Source organism: Phyllostomus discolor, chromosome 4 (assembly GCF_004126475.2).
Source record: "Phyllostomus discolor isolate MPI-MPIP mPhyDis1 chromosome 4, mPhyDis1.pri.v3, whole genome shotgun sequence".
NCBI classification, from domain to species: Eukaryota; Metazoa; Chordata; class Mammalia; order Chiroptera; family Phyllostomidae; genus Phyllostomus; species Phyllostomus discolor.
This window is the reverse complement of record NC_040906.2, coordinates 7,151,892-7,170,018: the sequence shown is the minus strand read 5'-3', so window position 1 is coordinate 7,170,018 and position 18,127 is coordinate 7,151,892. Positions and strand designations below refer to the sequence as shown.

Sequence of the window (18,127 nt, the reverse complement as noted above, 5' to 3'; positions counted from 1 at the left end):
CGAGGGGGCAGGGGGCCAGGGCTGGCGTCATGGGATTGCGGGATTACTGAGCATCCTTAGCAGCAGGTGCACAGTCGCTGAGCGAGCGGCCATAACCAGCCTGCGCGTCTGCTGTGCTGCGCTCCGGGACCTGATGCTGGCCCATGGCAGGCCAGGCATTTGGTGGCCCTCAAGGGAGTTGCTAGTTGCAAGTCCCAGGGGAACTACGGTTGCCTGCATCACTCCCAAGTAGCCAAATGAGGCGAGCTCTAGCAGAAGAGGGGTAGGAGGCAAGGACCCCGAGTGTCCTGAGGCCGGTTTAAGGCTGTTAAACACTAGTGAGTCACTTCCCCGGCCTCAGAGAGCAGCGTCTTAGCTGCAGCTGTCAGGAAAATCACGGACACGGACACGGATTGTTACGTACTGCCCCGACCTGGAGACCCAAGGCTCGCACGAGTCATCCTCCCTGTGTCTGTTGTTGTTTTATTTGATGTCCTAACCAAAGAGTCAAAACTGAGTGATTGGTAGAAATTTAAATGAGGAAAAAAAAAGACCATTAAAGCTTTGTCTGGGTTCTTTCTTCCATCCTGTTGAACGTTAGTCTTTTCTCTAGGAAATAAAGCAACCACCGTGCTGGTGAGTAATCTCTCCTTCCCCTACCTGCCAAAGCGGTGGCAGACGCCCACATGCCCCGGGAGAAGGTGTGCCAGCAACACAGCGATCGCTTCAGCCCAGGGGGCAGGAAGGGGAGCACGTGATGGGCCTCCCGTGTGTGTTCTGAGAGAATCAGACTTATAATTCCAATTAAAATGTTTAGCAATTGATTTTTGATTGATGAACCTCAGTGGAAAGACAAGGCTAAGTCAGTACACATTGGGATATTCGGCAAAGCTTGAGAACCACTGTAATTTGTAAGTTTAATCCTGGCAAGAGAGCAAACGCAAAAGATAATTTGAGACACTGCTCCCTGTGCCTAAACGTCACTCTGGGGCATCAAAACCTTCACCCCTAGAACCCCACCTCGGACTCAGCACCCTTCCATGGGTGCCCCCTCCCATGGGTCAGCGCTCCACTCAGAAACCACCTGCTCAGGCCTCGGGCTTCCTGCCCTTTACTCTTCATCACCATTTACCTGCACTCACGGCACGCACGCACACTTTTTACCCCCTGACCGAGAGGGAGACCCTGCCGGAGCAACGCTCTGCCCCTTCCCAGTCCATCACGTAGCGCTTCCTTATCATGACCTGGAACATCTGCTTTATGGGTTCCCGTTCAAGAACATGAGCTACCTAAGAATCAGGACCTGGTCGTGCTCATCGTTGACTCTTCAGCATTGAAATATCTCCTGGCACGAATATTTGTTGAAGAAACGAATCAGCTTGCTTAAAGTTTTTGCCCTAAAATCAACTATACCTTCCAAGTTCATTTTAGCCTCTCCCTAAGCACCAATAGCCAGAGCAGCATGTGTGAAATGGGCCAATTACTCTTCCTCCTAATGTACACTGAAATACATAGTTATTAAAATCAAGAATATCAGTTCAAGGTGCTGTTTAAGACCACCTTGCGCTCTGCTAAGGTCTGTACTTCCAGTCTGACTAACACAACAAAGGAGCCCTCGTCCTGCTGATGGGCCCTCCCTCCCCAGCGAGGCCAGGGGCGGGGCGGGGCAGGGTTGTGCTGACTCCCCTCCGGACCCTCCGTGTCCAGTCTGGCTTCTCCACCTGGCACTGAGCACCTCCAACAGCCGCCTGCAGTGCAGCAGATCAACAGGCTGGAAACAGGATCCTTTTCCCCTGCGGCACCCCTGACCAGGTGTAATTTCTTCAGTCAGTGGTTCCCCATTGGTGATTCTTTCCCCACAGACCATGTGGCAACGTCTGAAGACATTTGTCATCACACCGATGGGGGTGCTACTGGCATCTAGTGGGTAGAGGCCAGAGATGGCGCTAAACATCCTACAATTCACAGGACAGCCCCCATCAGTAGAATAATCCAGCCCCGAACGTCCCTAATGCGGGAGTACAGAATGCTGGTTTAGGTCCATGAGACCTTGGTCCTTCAAAATAAAAACACTTGTCCTGTCCCATGAAATCTCCTCTTCCCTTAAACAGAAACTGGTCCTTTTCTTCCCCCCCCCCATGATTGTATTTATTTATTTTTAGAGATGGGGGAAGGGAAGGAGAAAGAGAGGGAGAGAAACATCAGTGTGTGGTGGTTGCCTCTTGTGCACCCCCTACTGGAGGCCTGGCCTGCAACCCAGGCATGTGCCCTGACTGGGAGTCGAACCGGTAACCCTTTGGTTTGCAGTCTGGTGCTCAATCCACTGAGCCACACTAGCCACGGCACAAAATGCTCCTTTCCAAAGCAGGGAAACAGCTCCTTCAGAAGACCTTTAAACTATCATAATATGTAGGAATATTTACAATGTCTAGGAAGTTAAAGATCATCTTAAAATAAATGATCTGCTGTAAAAACTTGCATTACTGAGGAATTTATAACTGTGCTAGTAATAAGGAAAGTGATGAGGTCAAAAATAGCTGCTCTCTCCTTGTCAGGTCCCTTGTTTCTTCGGAGAACGCCCTAGCCAACAGAAAGGACAGAAGAAAACTCGTGCCCTGAGATATATAATAAGGATGTCATTCAAGGACATGAAAGATGAATGGGCAGCTCTGAACTGAGGCTCCGTGCTTGGAAGCAGCCTGGTGCTGAGAAACGACATTAGACAAAATGCAGTCTGTGTGCTAGCAAGTGCAGCCTGGCAGGTGGCAGAAGATGACCACGCACCGTGGAGGAAACGCGCTGAGCTATAAATCCACTCAGTGGGCGCGCCACCAGATTACATCTGGGCTGAGGAAGGCTTCGAGTATTTCATTCCACACTACTTTGTGTTTAAGCATAAAACGTAATTTAAAATGCATTAGTGTAGGGAGAGAGAAAAAGAGCTGAGTTCCCTGTGAATGCCAGGAAGCTTGGAGAAAACTACACCTGGTGGTGTCTTTCGATTGCCATCGATGTAACCAAAAACCTGCACCCCCACCCCCGACACCAGCACCCCTAAGTCAGTGTCTATACTGTCCGAACTCTTCCCGTGAAGGGAAACCTGCTGGAGTTCATTGGCAAAGGACACGAGGCATCCGCGAAGTTGGACAAATGAGCCAGGACGTTAAAGAAACAAGGCAACTGATGGGTTGTTTTCCTAAACGTGCTCCTTCCCCACACAAGTGCTTTTGTGTGTGATGTTTTCTTCACCATTCTGCTGCTGGCCTAAAAATAAGCCTCTGCTGGTGCTCTGACTCTGTGAGGCAGAATCGAATTTGTCTCTTTGGAGAGCTGTCCTGAAAGCTTCTAAGGTGAGGATTGTGATGAGAGCTATTTTTACCATTCCGAGGCTTTTAATAGCCTGGCCTGCACAGCGAGGCCAGGCTGCCGGGCTCGTCCTGAAAGTGCAGTGCCACTGGAGAGCCCGCCGGCCCCAGCCCTTGCCCTCGGGGGCGCTGAGCAGCCGGAGCTGGGGCCTCAGCTGCTGTGGCTGAGCGGATGCCTCCTATAGTGACCGGAGTAAGAAATAAACAGCAAGGATCGGTGTGCCAGGGAGAGGCTCAGTCTCAGAGGCACCTGGTACCAAAGTGGGAAGGCAGGTCTTCTTTATTTTAAGATTTTATTTATTTATTTTTAGAGAGGGAAGAGGGGGAGAAAGAGAGAGAGAGAGAAACATCAATGTGCAGTTGCTGGGGGACGTGGCCTGCAACCCGGGCATGTACCCTGGCTGGGAATCGAACCTGAGACACTTTGGTTCACAGCCCGAGCTGAATCCACTGAGCTACACCAGCCAGTGGATTATTTAACAGAAGAAACAGGCAGGATCTGCTAGCGTGTGAAAAACAAACACGTCTGAACGAATGCAAACATGACTTAAAGACCAAAGGCAAAGAGAAGGAGATACAGGAGGCCTGTCTGTGAAAGGCAGTTAATAAATTATCAAATGGGAATAGGGGAGAGAAAAGCCTGAGAGAAAGCTGACATTCAGCACCATTAGGAAAACGAATCTCAAGATGCGGGAAAAGGCAGCACCCAGCAAGTGCAGGGGGAAAAGGCCAGTGGAAAGGACCGGGCTTTGGGGAGGGAGGGGCCCGGGCTGGTGACGCAAGGATCAGCTGAGGGAGCACAGCAAAACTGCTGACCTTGACCTGCGTTTCCCTCAGGGGTGAGTGGGGGTGATAATCCCCAGCTGCCGCCCAGGACAGTTGTAATGACAGAATGGGATCGACTTCAAGGAGGGGAGCCGTTCCCATCAAGTGCAGCCTTGAGCCCACGGGAGCTCGCGCCATGCCGGCCCACTGTGGAGGGCTCCCTGTTCTCGAATGACTGAATAACGTCAGGGCTTGAACACGGCCGAGCAACATGCCAATGCTGGTTGATTCCTCAGTTTGTGATGGGCCCTCAGGGCAGTGGTTCTCCAGGTGTGGTCCCCCCTGGACCAGCAGCAGGAGCACCACCTGGGAACTGGCTACAGATGCAAATCCACCAGCAGCAGCCTGACCCTAGAGAATCAGAGACTCGGGGACGGGCATCCGTTGGAGTTTTAAGACACCTTCCTGGTGATTCTGACACAAAGTACCTGCTAACGTTTGAGTACCACTGGTCTGGACAACGAGCAGCAAACGGGTTTTAATAGCAAACAAGAACCTGAGTCACTGAAGAATTACACAAACAATGCAGATAACAAAGGACAACGATCGGAGAATGAAAGTCAAATCTATCGTCTCGGGAAGCCTTGAAGGATGGCACCGTCGACACTTTTTCTTTTCATGAGTGGGAACTGCTAAGGCTCGGTTGCTGGACCTGCCAGTGCCCTGCTTTTAGATACATGTACCTGTCCTTACGAGCAGGTGTGGGGAGCCCCGGCTGGGTGGCTCAGGTGGCTACAGTGTCGTCCTGAAAGCCAGGGTGGTGGGTTTGAGCCTGAGTCAGGGCACACACAAGAATCAACCGGTGAGTGCAGACAGAAGTAGAACAACTAATTGGGCTCTCTCTCTCTCTCTCTGTCTCCTTTCCTCTCTCTCTTTCAAAAAAAATCAATCAATAAATCAAAAACTTTAAAAAGTAAGAGCAGGTGTTGGTGATTTTTGTCCCCAGCTCCTAGCACAGAGCCAGGGACACCACAGGTACCCAGTACACAGTCATTAGGGACCACACGAGCACCATGTGTTGCTGTTTTTTAAACAATCCCCTTCATTCTACTTCCCTTAAAGCCCAATATGAGACCATGACATTGACATAGGCCAGACTGCTTATGACACTCTCATCGTCTAATCTGGCGATTACAAAGTGGAAGAGATTTCAAGAAAGTTCTTTTCATCAGGCCACATACCTGGGTTGCAGGCCACGGCCCCCAGCAACCACACATTGATGTCTCTCTCTCTCTCTCTCTCTCTCTCTCTCTCTCTCTCTCTCTCTCTCCCTCCCTCCCTTCCCTCTGTGAAAATAAATAAATAAAATCTTTAAAAAAAAAAAGAAAGTTCTTTTCATTGAGTAGGTCCTGGGGACTCTCCTGAGAAATTGAAATCAATAAGAAGGAAAAAAGCATACAGTTCATTAGGAAATTAAGCCGTGGAACAGACGAGTTAAGGGATCGACTGAGGAATGCTTATCAGCTGAATTCTAAGTCTGTATCATAAGTCACGCTGCGGAGAAGGCATGGTTCAGCCTTTCAGAAGGAATGCTTTGTGAGCGAGAATGTGGGAAATCTGAAGGGAGTTAGAGACAGTTCCTGCCTGCAGAGGGCACCCCCCCGCGGACGAGGAGAGAAGCCGGAGCCAAGGCAGGGACGCGGCACCGGGCGGGCACACTCGGAGGACAGTGACAAGGCTGGGCTGACTGCGTGCTGGGGGCAGGGGAAAGGCTGGGCTGGGACAAGGCTCCGACATGCCTGGAGTCCACATGCGGAGGAGCTGGGGCCACCAAATGCGGCAGCGCCTTTGGAGGTTTCTGAACATGCGCAGACATGACGAAGGTGCATCGTACACTGGCCGCGTTCTGCGCTCCTTCACGTCCAGCTGGGGGGGAGAGCTGCAGCCTCCCGTCCCTCCCCTGGGACCCGGCGCTCTGGTCTGGACAACACGAGGGAACTCCAAGGAGGCCATCAAAAACTGGGGCGTCGGATGGTGAGCCTCAGGGCCTGGGGGGGGGGGGGCATGAAGAGAATAAAACTCCAATCTTCCCCCCCCCATCTAGAGGCCACAAACAGGTGCCCTTTGCGGATCACCCACTCTGTGCCAATGGGTATGTGTGTAGGTGTGCACCGGTGTGTGCATGTGCACATGTGTGCATGCACATGTTTGTGTGTGTGTGTGTGTGCGGGTTCTCGTTAACTCCTACAAGGTCAATGTTGTTATTCCATTTCACAGATGAGAAACCGTGGGCTCAGAAGAACAAGGTCCAGCCGGTGAGCGACTCCGCCTGGAGTAAGACCCAGCAACTCAGACTCCAGACCCCACGCTCTTCCCTCCTGCTGGGTCATTCCCGTCCCTGTCATGGGGCTTGTTTGAAAAGGCCGGGAGGGCCAGCAAGGCCAGCCCAGAGGGAGGCAGGGAGGGAGTGCAGGCGTGGCCTGCTCAGGCCCGGTTCTGTGGGGCCGAGCAGAGGAGGAGAGAAAAGGACGTTCTGAGGTCCCACGTGGTCCGCCGTGGCTCACCCGACAGGGGGACTGCGGAAGGCACTGAGGCCAACTCTCTGGCCAGAGGAAGCAGTGGCAGAGCTCAGGGCAGGGCACCCAGCTGCTGGCTGACGTCGGCTGTGTGCTTACTGCGAGCCAGACGCCCTTGTGAGCTTCACAACAGCCACTGGATCATGCTGCTCGGAATTCTGTCCCGCATCACAGCTTGCAGAGAGGAAGCGGAGACCCAGCGAGATTAAGTAATTTCCCCGCAGCCACGCAGAACACGGGTGGTAACAGCAGGCGTGGCACTTGGGGCCCAGCTGCGCGCTCCCAGCCCCGGGCTCCCGTGCCGCGCTGCAGGGGAGCAAAGCCCCAGAGGTGGCAGGCTTTGCGGCCACTCGGGCAGCGATGACAGTGACTGAATCAGGACATGGCAGAGGAAACCAAGTGCAGGGGCCGATGGGAGATCATCGCGAATGGAGCTGAGAAAACCGATGGTGCAGACTGAGCTGCCAGCATGAGGGATGAGGGCAGTGGCGGCGCCGAGGATGGAAACGAGAGCCCATCAAAAAGAGCCAGGCTGGAAGCCTGTCTGCGAGTGCAGGGGCACGGACACGGGTCTGGGGTTGAGTCTGACGAGGGCGCGAGGTGTCAGCAGATGCATCAGTGCCACGTCCCATAAAGGTGCTGGAGCTGAGGTGACGGGCAGGCTGGAGGAAGGGTCTGGAAGCCATCCACTTAGAGGTGACAGCTCAGGATGAGTGCCTGCGGCCAAAGGACGGCAGCTGAAGGGGGTGGGGGGCGGGCAGGGACAGGGCTCTGCGGAGAGAAGGGGGAGAGGGAGGGTGGGAGGGGTTCGCGAGGTCTCCGGAGAAGGAGCGCAGGGCACTGCTCTGTGAGGCAGGCCAGAAACGCTCCCACTGAGGTGACGGCCACGGGCAGGATGCGGAACCAGGGAGGAGAACGCCGCCTTGCCCTTGGAGAAGCAGTTTCATGATACACAGAGAAAGGGCGTGTAAGGGTGGAAAAGCAGGAGCTGGACACAGACCACTGTGTGGCAGTGATGAAGAGGATGAGCGAGAAGAGGAGGAAGAGAGGGCGGACGCATAGAAGCAGCAGCAGCAAGGACTCCCTACACTGTTGCCGCTTTGAGGAACTGGTATTTGGAGGAGACCTCCGAACCCTTGTGCACAAGAGAGGGAGAAAGGGGGAGAGAGGTGGAACACCACATGGAGAGTCAGACAGGAAAGGCTGGAAGCACAAGATCCTGGTGGAGGAGAGGAGGGAAAGCTTATCAAGGGCGGGGTTCACAGCCGCACCGCTCACGACCTCCAACGGCTGGAAAACAACCCGAGGGCCCATCAGCGGATGCACGGGTTACAAAAACATGGCGTGTCCAATGAGGTATTATTCAGGCATAAAAACAATTACTGATGCATGCTCTGACATAGATGAACCTTGAAAACATGATGCTAAGGAAACAAACCAGTCCCCAAAGGCCTCATACCGTAAATTCAGCTTAAATGAAATACCCAGAATAGGAAACTCTATAAAGACAGAAAGTAGGTCAATGGTTGCCTAGGGCTGGGGTGCGGGGCGGGGAGGGGGGGTGGCTGGATTAGGGGGCGACAGCTTAGGGACAGAGGGCTGCTTTTGGGGGTGATGAAAATGTTCTAAAATTGGTTGTGATAGTTACACAACTCTGTGGAAATATCCTTAAAACTATGGAATTGGGTACACTTCGGTGGTATGAGACCGCATCTTAATTAAGCTGTTATTTAAAAAAAAAAAGCTTTGCAGCCATCCACAACTCCCCACCTCCCCTCACAGCTCGCACTTCTCCCACCAGCAAGTGCAATCAGCAGCGCCTCCCAGTACGCCCCAAACACAAACCCTCCCACCGCCTCCAGCAGCACAGCACTGGAACCATAGCTGTCTCGTGCCTGGGTACTCAATGGCCTCCTAACTGCCCTCCCAATCTTCCCTCCCCATACAGTTCTTCACCTGCTCCCAGAGTGACCCTTTCAGGAGGGAAAGCAGATGGTCCACCCCAGTACACACCCTCCAGTGGCTACCTGTCACTGTCAGGATAAAATTGGTGTCCCCCCTCCACAGCCCGGTCCAACACTATATCTCACTGCTGGTTCTCTTAGGCACTGTGCTCAGCAAACACTCCGGGCATACGCATGTCCCAGGACCTTTGCATGTGCCACTCCTTCTCCCTGAAATGTTACTGCCCCTGAGCTTCACATTGTTCATGAGCTTATTTTATTCCTGTCTCTACACAAGTATGTCCCCTTCCGAGAGGCCTCATCTGATTGCCCTACCTACAATTCTACTTCCATTTCTCTCCATCTCTTCACCCTGTTCTAGCTGGGTTCACAGCGCCTCTCACTACCTGGCCCTTCCCCTCGGTGACACACATGCACATGCTGTATACACATATGCAAACATGCACATAAACACACACCACAGACCACCCAGGAGCACACCGTGGATTCACCTTCCTCATGAAAACACAACCTCCATGCACATCGGGACTTTGCTATTTCACAGCTGTATTCTTAGCACCTAGAAAATGTCTGGTGCCCAACAGATGTTCAGTAAATAACTGATTAATGAATGAAGGATCCTTGCAACATCCCCTTATTTTAAAGATGAGAAAACCCAAAGGAAAAGCGGTCCAGTGGGTCACACGAGGTCACGTAACCAGTACGTAGTAGAGCTGGGTTGAAAGTCCAGCTGGACACGCCACGCTTGTCCTTCTGTTCCCTCTTCCAAGTGGTGCTGAATGCACGGCAGGCAACGCAGTCCTCGCCCGTCAGCGATGTTCACACCTTCCGCTCCGTCCATCACTGGTGGGAAATGCCCTAACCTTGACGACCTTGGTAGGACACGCTCTGACCCAAAGATGGACAGAGAGTGAAGTGGCCAGAATTCCCGTTTCTCCGAGAGCTTCGTGGCCTCGGTCCGGTCCTTCGGGCTCGTGGAGTCACCGTGGCTTCCCGCACTCCACATCCAGAGGGGAGCTCCGAGGCTCCTGCTGTGCTGAAACTGTGGCCCAGCCACTTTTCAGAAACCGTGTTCGTGACTTGCTAATGTGCTCACTTCTTCAGGCGAGTGACACTGGGTGTGATCCCTCTCAGCCAATGTACTCAGGACTTGTCTCCAGGAGGAGGTGACCCATTTCTGATCCACAACCCAAACGCACCTTGAGACCATCCGAGCAACACTCAGTGTTTAAAGAGTAAAGCTGGGTGGGGTGGGGGGGGACACTCACTACACCCCCCTTGCCTCGGAAATAACGTGCTTTTAAAAAGAGGCTGAAATCACCTTTTCGTTGAACAATGGGGTACCGTGAAGTTGAAAGATGCTTTGCACGGTGCTGATAATATTTTGGCAGTGATGGCTCTGAACGTGTATCACAGCTATTCTTTTCAGGAAAAGAAATAGCTCCTTTGAGGAAAAAAAAAATCACACTCTTGAAATTAGGAGGCTTTTTTGAAAATAAATCCTGATTTCAACAAAGCCAACTTTCATCTTAATCATTCATTGTGTGTCTGCTACGTGGGAGGCATGGGCGGGGCCTGGCACAGATGGAGGGTGGGGGCATAAAGACTGACCCAGTGTGACCCTGCTGCCCTCAGGACGTGGGGCGCAACGCACACTCCTGTACTGTAGGGAGGGGGCAGGGCGAGAGGGCAGAGGGAGGGGAGGCCAGGGATCCAGCCTCTTTGGTGTAACTCCTATAGAGTTTCATCTCATTCTAATCATTCATTCATTCGTTCGTTCATTCAGCAAGTCTTTATTAAGCATCTTCTACGCGCCAGGGCTGGGTACGGGACACACACGTCCACAGAACAGACCACAAGCTTCCGTTGTCGTTGAATCTCACGCCCAGCCATGGAGAGGGCTGCTGTCACCTCCTCGCAGAGAAGACGCAGGTGCAGGGAGGTTGCCCAAGGAGCCCCGCTGGCAATGGGGGGGTGGATGCAGGATTTAGACCGCTGGCTCCAGAGGCCATGGTCAGTGGGACGGGCGGGGTTCTCACACCAGGACACACGGTGCCAGTCTCCTGCCTCTGGGACCTAAGGCTCATGTGAGGGTAGGCAACCAGCACGAAGGGTCACCAGGAAGCGCGTTCTGAACCGGAGAGGAGGATACCGTGGTGACGGGAAATCACTCACATGTAAGGTCTCGTTGTGTGGGACTTGCGGTTGTCATCTGGGCGCTTTGACTCTGGAGCCTGTACTCCTAAACAGTTTGCTATAATTTAAAAATAAAATAAAATAAAGGGACCTTTCTGATTCTGTTCCTCACGTCGACGTTGCCACTGAACTTGTCCTTACAGCGGTCTGTATCTGCTGTTCACTCGCCCTCACGTCCTGCCCGCAGCCCGTGCGCCTCACCCCTGCCAACCAGCACCACCTGGGGAAGCCTGCAGGCCCATGGAAGCCGAGTGGCCGTGACCGTCCCAAGATACGGTCCCTCTGCCTGTCAGAGTATGTAGTCTCTTACTCTGTGAGAGACCACAGCGTAAGGGACCTCAACGCTCACGCAGCCCTTATCACATCCACGCAAACAGGAGGCTGCCGGTGGCTTAGACAATCCCTGCTGACAGAGCCAGTGACCTCCTCTTATTAGATTCTCCTGTGATACTGTTATTGTTGACAGGTACTGCAAGAGAGCTAAAAAAAATCAATCACGTCTGATAAAAATTTCCTCCTCAAAATAGAATTTTACAGACCATATTCTATTATTTATGTGATGTTGTGTGTACATGTGTATGGCATTAGTCGATGCTTCACTATTTTAAAAATCGTCTTCTGCTTTCCAAGAAATTGTATTAAAAAAATGAAAACTATAACAGTTGGTTACTTAATCAACTCCACATCCAATCCATCCAATATTCATTCAGAGATCACCCATGACTCAGAAACTTCTATCTGTACTGGCATTTGATGTAGAAGTTAAAGCAAAATATCAACATATTAGCAAATTTGGAGCTGAAGCTTCTTGGCTGGAAATAATATCTTCACTTACCAAGAAACGTTCTCCCCTTGAGAGAAATGAGGGTACCAAGGCTACGTCTCCGGGAAAAGATTTTACTGGAAATTTCTGTTCTCTGGTGACAAGAGCCTGGTTTGAATTCATTCATTCATCAAACAAGGCAATTTCTCATGATCAAACATGCAATAATCTGAGCATGGCAGGATACGTTTTCATAAGGAAAATACACTCTCCGTTGCTTGTGAGTTCTTATGTGCATATCTGGAGCTTCAGAGATCAATTAGTTGATGTTAATTAACGTGTAAATAGTTCCATCACGATGGAAATGTAGTTTTCCTATGGAAAAACAACATGTTTTCCAGGACACTCAGGACTAAACATGGTATAGAACTCCTTATTTTGAGCAACCATGCCCATTTTTTTGGACAAAAGTTGCCTAATATTTCTTCTTTTACAAAGAGACCTGTTTGAGGTGAGGAGATTGAAAGACGTGGGCTTGAATCACATGTTTATGCCAGGAAAGTACTCAGCACACAGTGTGGCTGTGCACACAGAGGAATAGTGTAAGATGGACAGGACCGTGGGCTTGGGAGGCAGACAGGAAGACCTGGGTTCAAATCCCAGCTCCGACACTTATTGGCATGTGCACCTGGCACAGCGAAGACTATGAGAACATTCACCTCTTCTTAGGCAGAGCTGCTAGGGACTAAGTGACCAAATGCTGGCCAATGACGTGTGGTGGGAGCGATATAAGACACCAGTAGACACGGCTCTCAGAACATCACACGAGGCGCCCCAGGTCCCTGAGTGACCAGTTGGAGGGTAAGTGTCATCATCAGACTAAACACGGCAGAAACAACCTTCTCCTGGAAGCCACTGAGATACGGGGATTGATGTGTTACTGCCGTGGAGTGGACTGTTGCTCTGACTAACGTTGACCAAGCTATAACATTCCCTGTGCCTCAGTTTCTCACTTATGAAACTGGTATAATTAAGAACGTTTTTAACTTGGAGGTTGTTCTAAGAACACCCTAAGAAAGTACTTAGCACAGCCCTAGCCTGTGGTAAACACTCAAGAAATATTGGCTGGTAGAGAGAGAGAGAGAGTGTGTGTGTGTGTGTGTGTGTGTGTGTTGACCACAGTGAGAAGCTTATGGAGAGGCAGAGCTAGAAGGGGTGGAGGGGTTGTTCCTACAGGAAACAGGAACTGACAACGCAGAAACCTGCTTAAGATACCTGCAGGAACAAGTCAGAAGGCAACACGCAGAGAGAGAGTTCGAGTCCCAGGGTAACATTCCCTAAATCTCGTCAGCCTCTGATTAGGGTTTGAGCTGGAGCATGAGGAAGAACAGGGGTGGTGGGGAGAAGCCAAGCAGGCAGTTAGATGAAAAGATTTGACAGGGACTCTGACCTGGAGATACAAAGTTAGGAGACACACTATGAAATTGTTAAAATGAATGCAGTGTGGTTCCGTATGTGCTGACACGGAAGGATATTATGCTATCCTGGCAGGAAAACAGCAAGTTGTAGAGCAATGGGCATGCTATAATCACTTGCTATATACATATAGAAAAAAATGCCCGATCATCTCATCTGCAAGAGAAGTACACACACACACACACACACACACACACAGGTCTGAAAAGGATATGCTGAAGTATGATATGATCAAGTTGGGTTAACAGATAAGTAAAGGACTTTCACTTTCTCATGCATAAACTTTGCATCGTTAGGTCCTGTTGCTTACAGTGAGCATTTAATCTCCCAGGTCCCGCCCCCTCTTCACCCCTCTCCCCACCCAGCCCCTACCTCACCCTGAATCCCCACCCAGTGGCAGAGGCCAGCAGCGGAATGAGATGGAGAAGGAAAGATGAAGTCCATGTGAAGGATGATGTCACAGGATTTGATAATAAAAAAGGAGTGATCCGGGGTTTGGTTTTACGCTGCATCAAAACAGCACTATCCGCATGGTCCCTGGTGAATTTCGTCCCTGCCCCTTGAAGGTTTAGAATCAGTCGGCTAAGCTGCAGGTCAAGTACAATGACTGGCAGAGCACAGGAGTCTGTGGGCACGTTGCGACCTCCTAAGACCCACTCGTTGTGCTCCGAGGGTTTCAGAGTCTCAGGTAATATCCATGAACCCTCTCTACAAACCAAGGAACATGAGCGACCCGCCACCTTATGGGGCAGAGTGTACCAAAACTCCAGCTAATGAACACACCTGAACAAAAGGAAATTAACATAAACAGGACGATCAGGTGGCTTCACAGAACAACCCAGGTAGATTATCCTTGATTGCTCTTAAATTATTCGGCATCATCACCCAGCACAGCACCAGCCCATGCTCAGTACACATTTTGCAGAACAGTTTTTGAAACATCCAGGCCTCTATTGGATCAAGAATATCATTATCGGCCCTGGCTGGCGTAGCTCAGTGGATTGAGCTCGGGCTGCGAACCAAAGTGTCGCAGGTTCGATTCCCAGTCAGGGCACATGCCTGGGTTGCAGGCCACGGCCACCAGCAACCGCACATTGATGTTTCTCTCTCTCTCTCTCTCTCTCTCTCTCTCTTTCTCCCTCCCTTCCCTCTCTAAAAATAAATAAATAAAATCTTTTAAAAAAAGAATATCATTATCGTTGAACTGAACTGTGGGAACACTGAGATGGACACGTCAGAGAGCCAGCCAAAGCACGGGATGTGGACCCCCGTGTGATCTTCTAGGTCCCGATTACATAAAGCACACGCTGATGGGATCAATGGGGCCTTGAAGTCCCCTTGCCCAACAGCCAGACAAAGTGCTGCTTAGCCTCCACGGATTACTAAGCGCATTTCCCGCAGAGCGATATACAGTAACCATCAGCTACGGAAACCATACCGGCAAGGCAGCCGCAGGTGAAGTTGCTTCCGTCTTGCTTTTCCTTCGCGTCCACGCAGCTCGCGTTGTTCTGGCAGGGCTTCCCCTGGCACGCGTCGAACTCTTCACAGAAAGCGCCCACGTACGCGTCGTCGCAGCTGCAGGAGAAGGTTGCCTAAAACACAAAGGTGCAGCGTGTCACTCGCGTTCCCTCAGAGGTACGAGTCGGCCGCGCGAAACCCGGAGTTCCAAAGCAGCACTTCTTCGTCATAGCACCGCTGAGTGTTTTCAACGATATCGCTTATGTCAGGAGCTGATTAAAAGCATAGCCTTAGCCCTGGCTGGTGTAGCTCAGTGGATTGAGTGCGGGCTGCGAACCAAAATGTCGCAGGTTCGGTTCCCAGTCAGGGTACATGCCTGGGTTGCAGGCCATAACCCCCAGCAGCTGCACATTGATGTTTCTCTCTCTATCTCCCTCTCTTCCTTCTCTAAAAATAAATAAATAAAATCCTTAAAAAATACATAGCTTTAAAAGAAATGGTATATATTTCTTCATAGTTTAAGTTCAAACATTTATTCTTAGGATTCTTTACTCATATTTATTTCAACCATTTCCAGTGTTCCTAAAGGAGAAGGATAACTTTATTTTAAGCAAAAAAAAAAAGGATGTTTTGTTGCGCTGACATGAAAATAGCGATTTTGCCAGAGCACATAGATGCTGCGACAGCCATTACATTAGATGCCACCCCAACTAACTAATGCCCTGCAGCACAAACAATGCTCATGAAAAACACATCCTCAAACGCCCTCCCCGGGCCACGCTTCCAGAGCACTGAATTCACTCAATCAGCCTGTCAGGCGGCCTGTGTCAATAGCCACGCAGGGGGAAATAACAGGACTGCAACTCAAGTCCTCTGTGTTCTCTTTTAGTTTATGATGCTCACGTTCTCCCAGAAAAAGGCTGTAACTCAGACCCAGAGGACTGGATTTGACTGGAAGGTTCATTTCTGAGGCTGCTGTAAAATCCAAATAAAACAGAGCCTTCCTCCTCCCTCCTTCTCCCCAGCCTCAGGCGGGTGACACAGCTAACAGAATCGCACCTCTGGCTCCGGAGCCCGTGCAAAGTAATGTAGACGGTTACTGCAGACTTTATGAAGTCGGTAGGAAAGGAAGCCCAGGAGAATCGCATAAGCAAAACTCACTGCTTAAAAACAAAACAAAAAACGGACAAAAAGCACCTTCCCCAGCTCTCCCCAAGCCATGCACCAGGCAGGTGTTCAAAGGTCTCCCGTTCCAAAGCCCCGCCCCCAGGCTCCCCTGGGCCCGCCCTCCCTACACGTCCAGGTCCAGAGCTTCCAGCCGAACCTTAGAAGCTCCGCCCTCTTCTCTAGGGTGCTGTTAATCCGGGATCCCCGCCCCCCCCCCCCACACCGTGCCTCCCCCGCCAGCCCCAGTACCACACTGCCCGTCCTTCCTCCTGAAGGAGAGAGCAGCCTTGCCCCTTCTTGTCTTGAACACTTTTTTTTTTGTCTCTCAACCATGTTTTAGAGTTCTCCTCCATTTCTTGATAAATCTATTGCAGCCCATTTAGATTTCTTTGTGGTTCTTATTAATGAGAGATGTTGTTCATCCCTTTCTTCTAATACCCGTCATACTAGATGGTGATTATTAATGACACGTAAAATAGTAGTTACCAGTCATCACGCTGAGCTCTCGTTACAGGTCAGAGAGCTTTTCGTTGCCTTGCTTGTGTTTTCTAGATAAAACCACCACCCTCTCCAAAGTGCACACCCATCACAAATAATGATAGTATCGCTTGCCCTTCTCCAGTTCTCATGGACCATGGGTGTGGCTCTTCCAGAACAATTCTGATTTCAAAGGGAGGTTTGTAGAATTTACCCCTAAGTAGATACTGAATGGTTATTAAATTGTATCAAATGCCATTTTAGCTTAGATTAAAAAAGATAACTTAGTTTTATGATTTAAAAGTTGCCTTTATTTTTTTTACATATGTGTGCTTTGAATGTTTCAATTCCTGAGCGTGACTCAAACTTGCATTCCTGGAAGGAACAGCCCCTGAGGTCATTCTGCAAAATTGTTTTACATCTGCATTCTATACGGAGCCAGATTTCTGAGCCTCACGCCTCACTTGCCCCCTCCCCAAAGACTCCTTTTCTAAGAAAAACTGTCCCTTGCACGGTGAGATCACGTTTTAAAACATAAGAGGATGGTTCTTGCCAACGAGACTCAACCAGGAGTGGAATGGACCCCAGACAGCCCAACATGATATTCACTCACCTAAAACTGCCGGGTTTTATGTAGGTGTGTTTCTGTCCTTAATTGAATGTGTTTTTGTTCAGGGCATATGCCAGATCCCTGGGATCTGCATAGTCAAGTCATCTTTAGCTTAAGAACATATTCTTCAATTACATCTTAGAAACCCAAACAATTGGAGTAAAAGCAACGGTTTTTTCTTAAGTTAGAGCTAAATGTTTTAAGTTAGAGCTAAATGTTCTGCCTTCTATTTCTATCGTCCCTCACGCCTCTCCGTGGCCAGTGGAAATTCCGTCTGCGTTCTAGCAACTGTTGGCTTCCTCTCTGGTTTTTCATGGTGTCCTGAGTTTTCTCTTTTTGTGTGTGTCTGCGTGGGCTCTGTGGTTGAACTCCGGGAGAAAGGCAGCCTGTTCAACGGGAAACTCCTTTCCTAGAACTGTTTGTCTTGCAAAGAAAATGTTGTCCTTGTGCAAACATACAACGGAGTACACCTTCGCCGTTTGCAGGGGATGTGTCTGGAGTCCTTCGTGAAGCTGGAGATCAGTGAGCAACTTGGAAATGTCAACACTGGCACACCCGATGCGTACGATTCCAAAGCGAGCCTCCACACCATAATAAATTACCATGTGTCATTACTGTTGGCAGCTGCGCTCTGAAATTTACTTGGTTTGTATCCAGACGTTCCATGCTGCAGATAAATTTCTCTGGTTATATGGGGGATATATTTTGCATATAATTTATTGGGTGAGTTCCATGGGAGCTACGTTGCTGGTGAAAGTAAATTATTAAAAGCTGCAAATCAAATATCTTTGATTTCATTTTGATCGAATGGAAAGCTAAAACAGAAGCCATACATTTTCTTTTGCTTTGTTTTAAGCAAGAACCTTGAAAAAAAACTTCAAGAAACTATTGAAACAATTGCTTTTGACCAAGTAAAACACTGAATTAATTCTTAAACTTTGAATTGAATAAGGAAGGAAATGAAAAAAGAAATGTTTACATACCCATGGCTATAAAAGTTCAGTTTAACCTTTGTGTATTCTGTATCATGTCATTCATAAAGTCAGACTTCTCCCTGTTTTCTAATTTCCTGTAAATATTAAAAGGTTTCTTTTTTAAGATTTTATTTTATTTATTTTTAGAGAGGGAAGGGAGGGAGGGAGAAAGAGAGAGAAACATCAATGTGCGGTTGCTGGGGGCCATGGCCTGCAACCCAGGCATGTGCCCTGGCTGGGAATCGAACCTGCGACGCTTTGGTTTGCAGCCCGCGCTCAATCCACTGAGCTATGCCAGCCAGGTTTCTTTTAATTGTTTCAAGGCTGATGACTTGCAAGAGGCCAACAATATTTATT

At 49.9% G+C, this 18,127-nt stretch overlaps 1 protein-coding gene across 1 annotated transcript in view; it reads right to left on the bottom strand.

The window, feature by feature from the left end:
* DNER (delta/notch like EGF repeat containing) overlaps nt 1-18,127 on the bottom strand; it is a 262,105-nt gene that overhangs the window by 77,575 nt on the left and 166,403 nt on the right. The window contains exon 6 of the mRNA XM_028509617.2: nt 14,523-14,676. Within this exon, the coding sequence (XP_028365418.1) occupies nt 14,523-14,676 (154 nt within the window). The remainder of the gene's footprint in view (nt 1-14,522; nt 14,677-18,127) is intronic.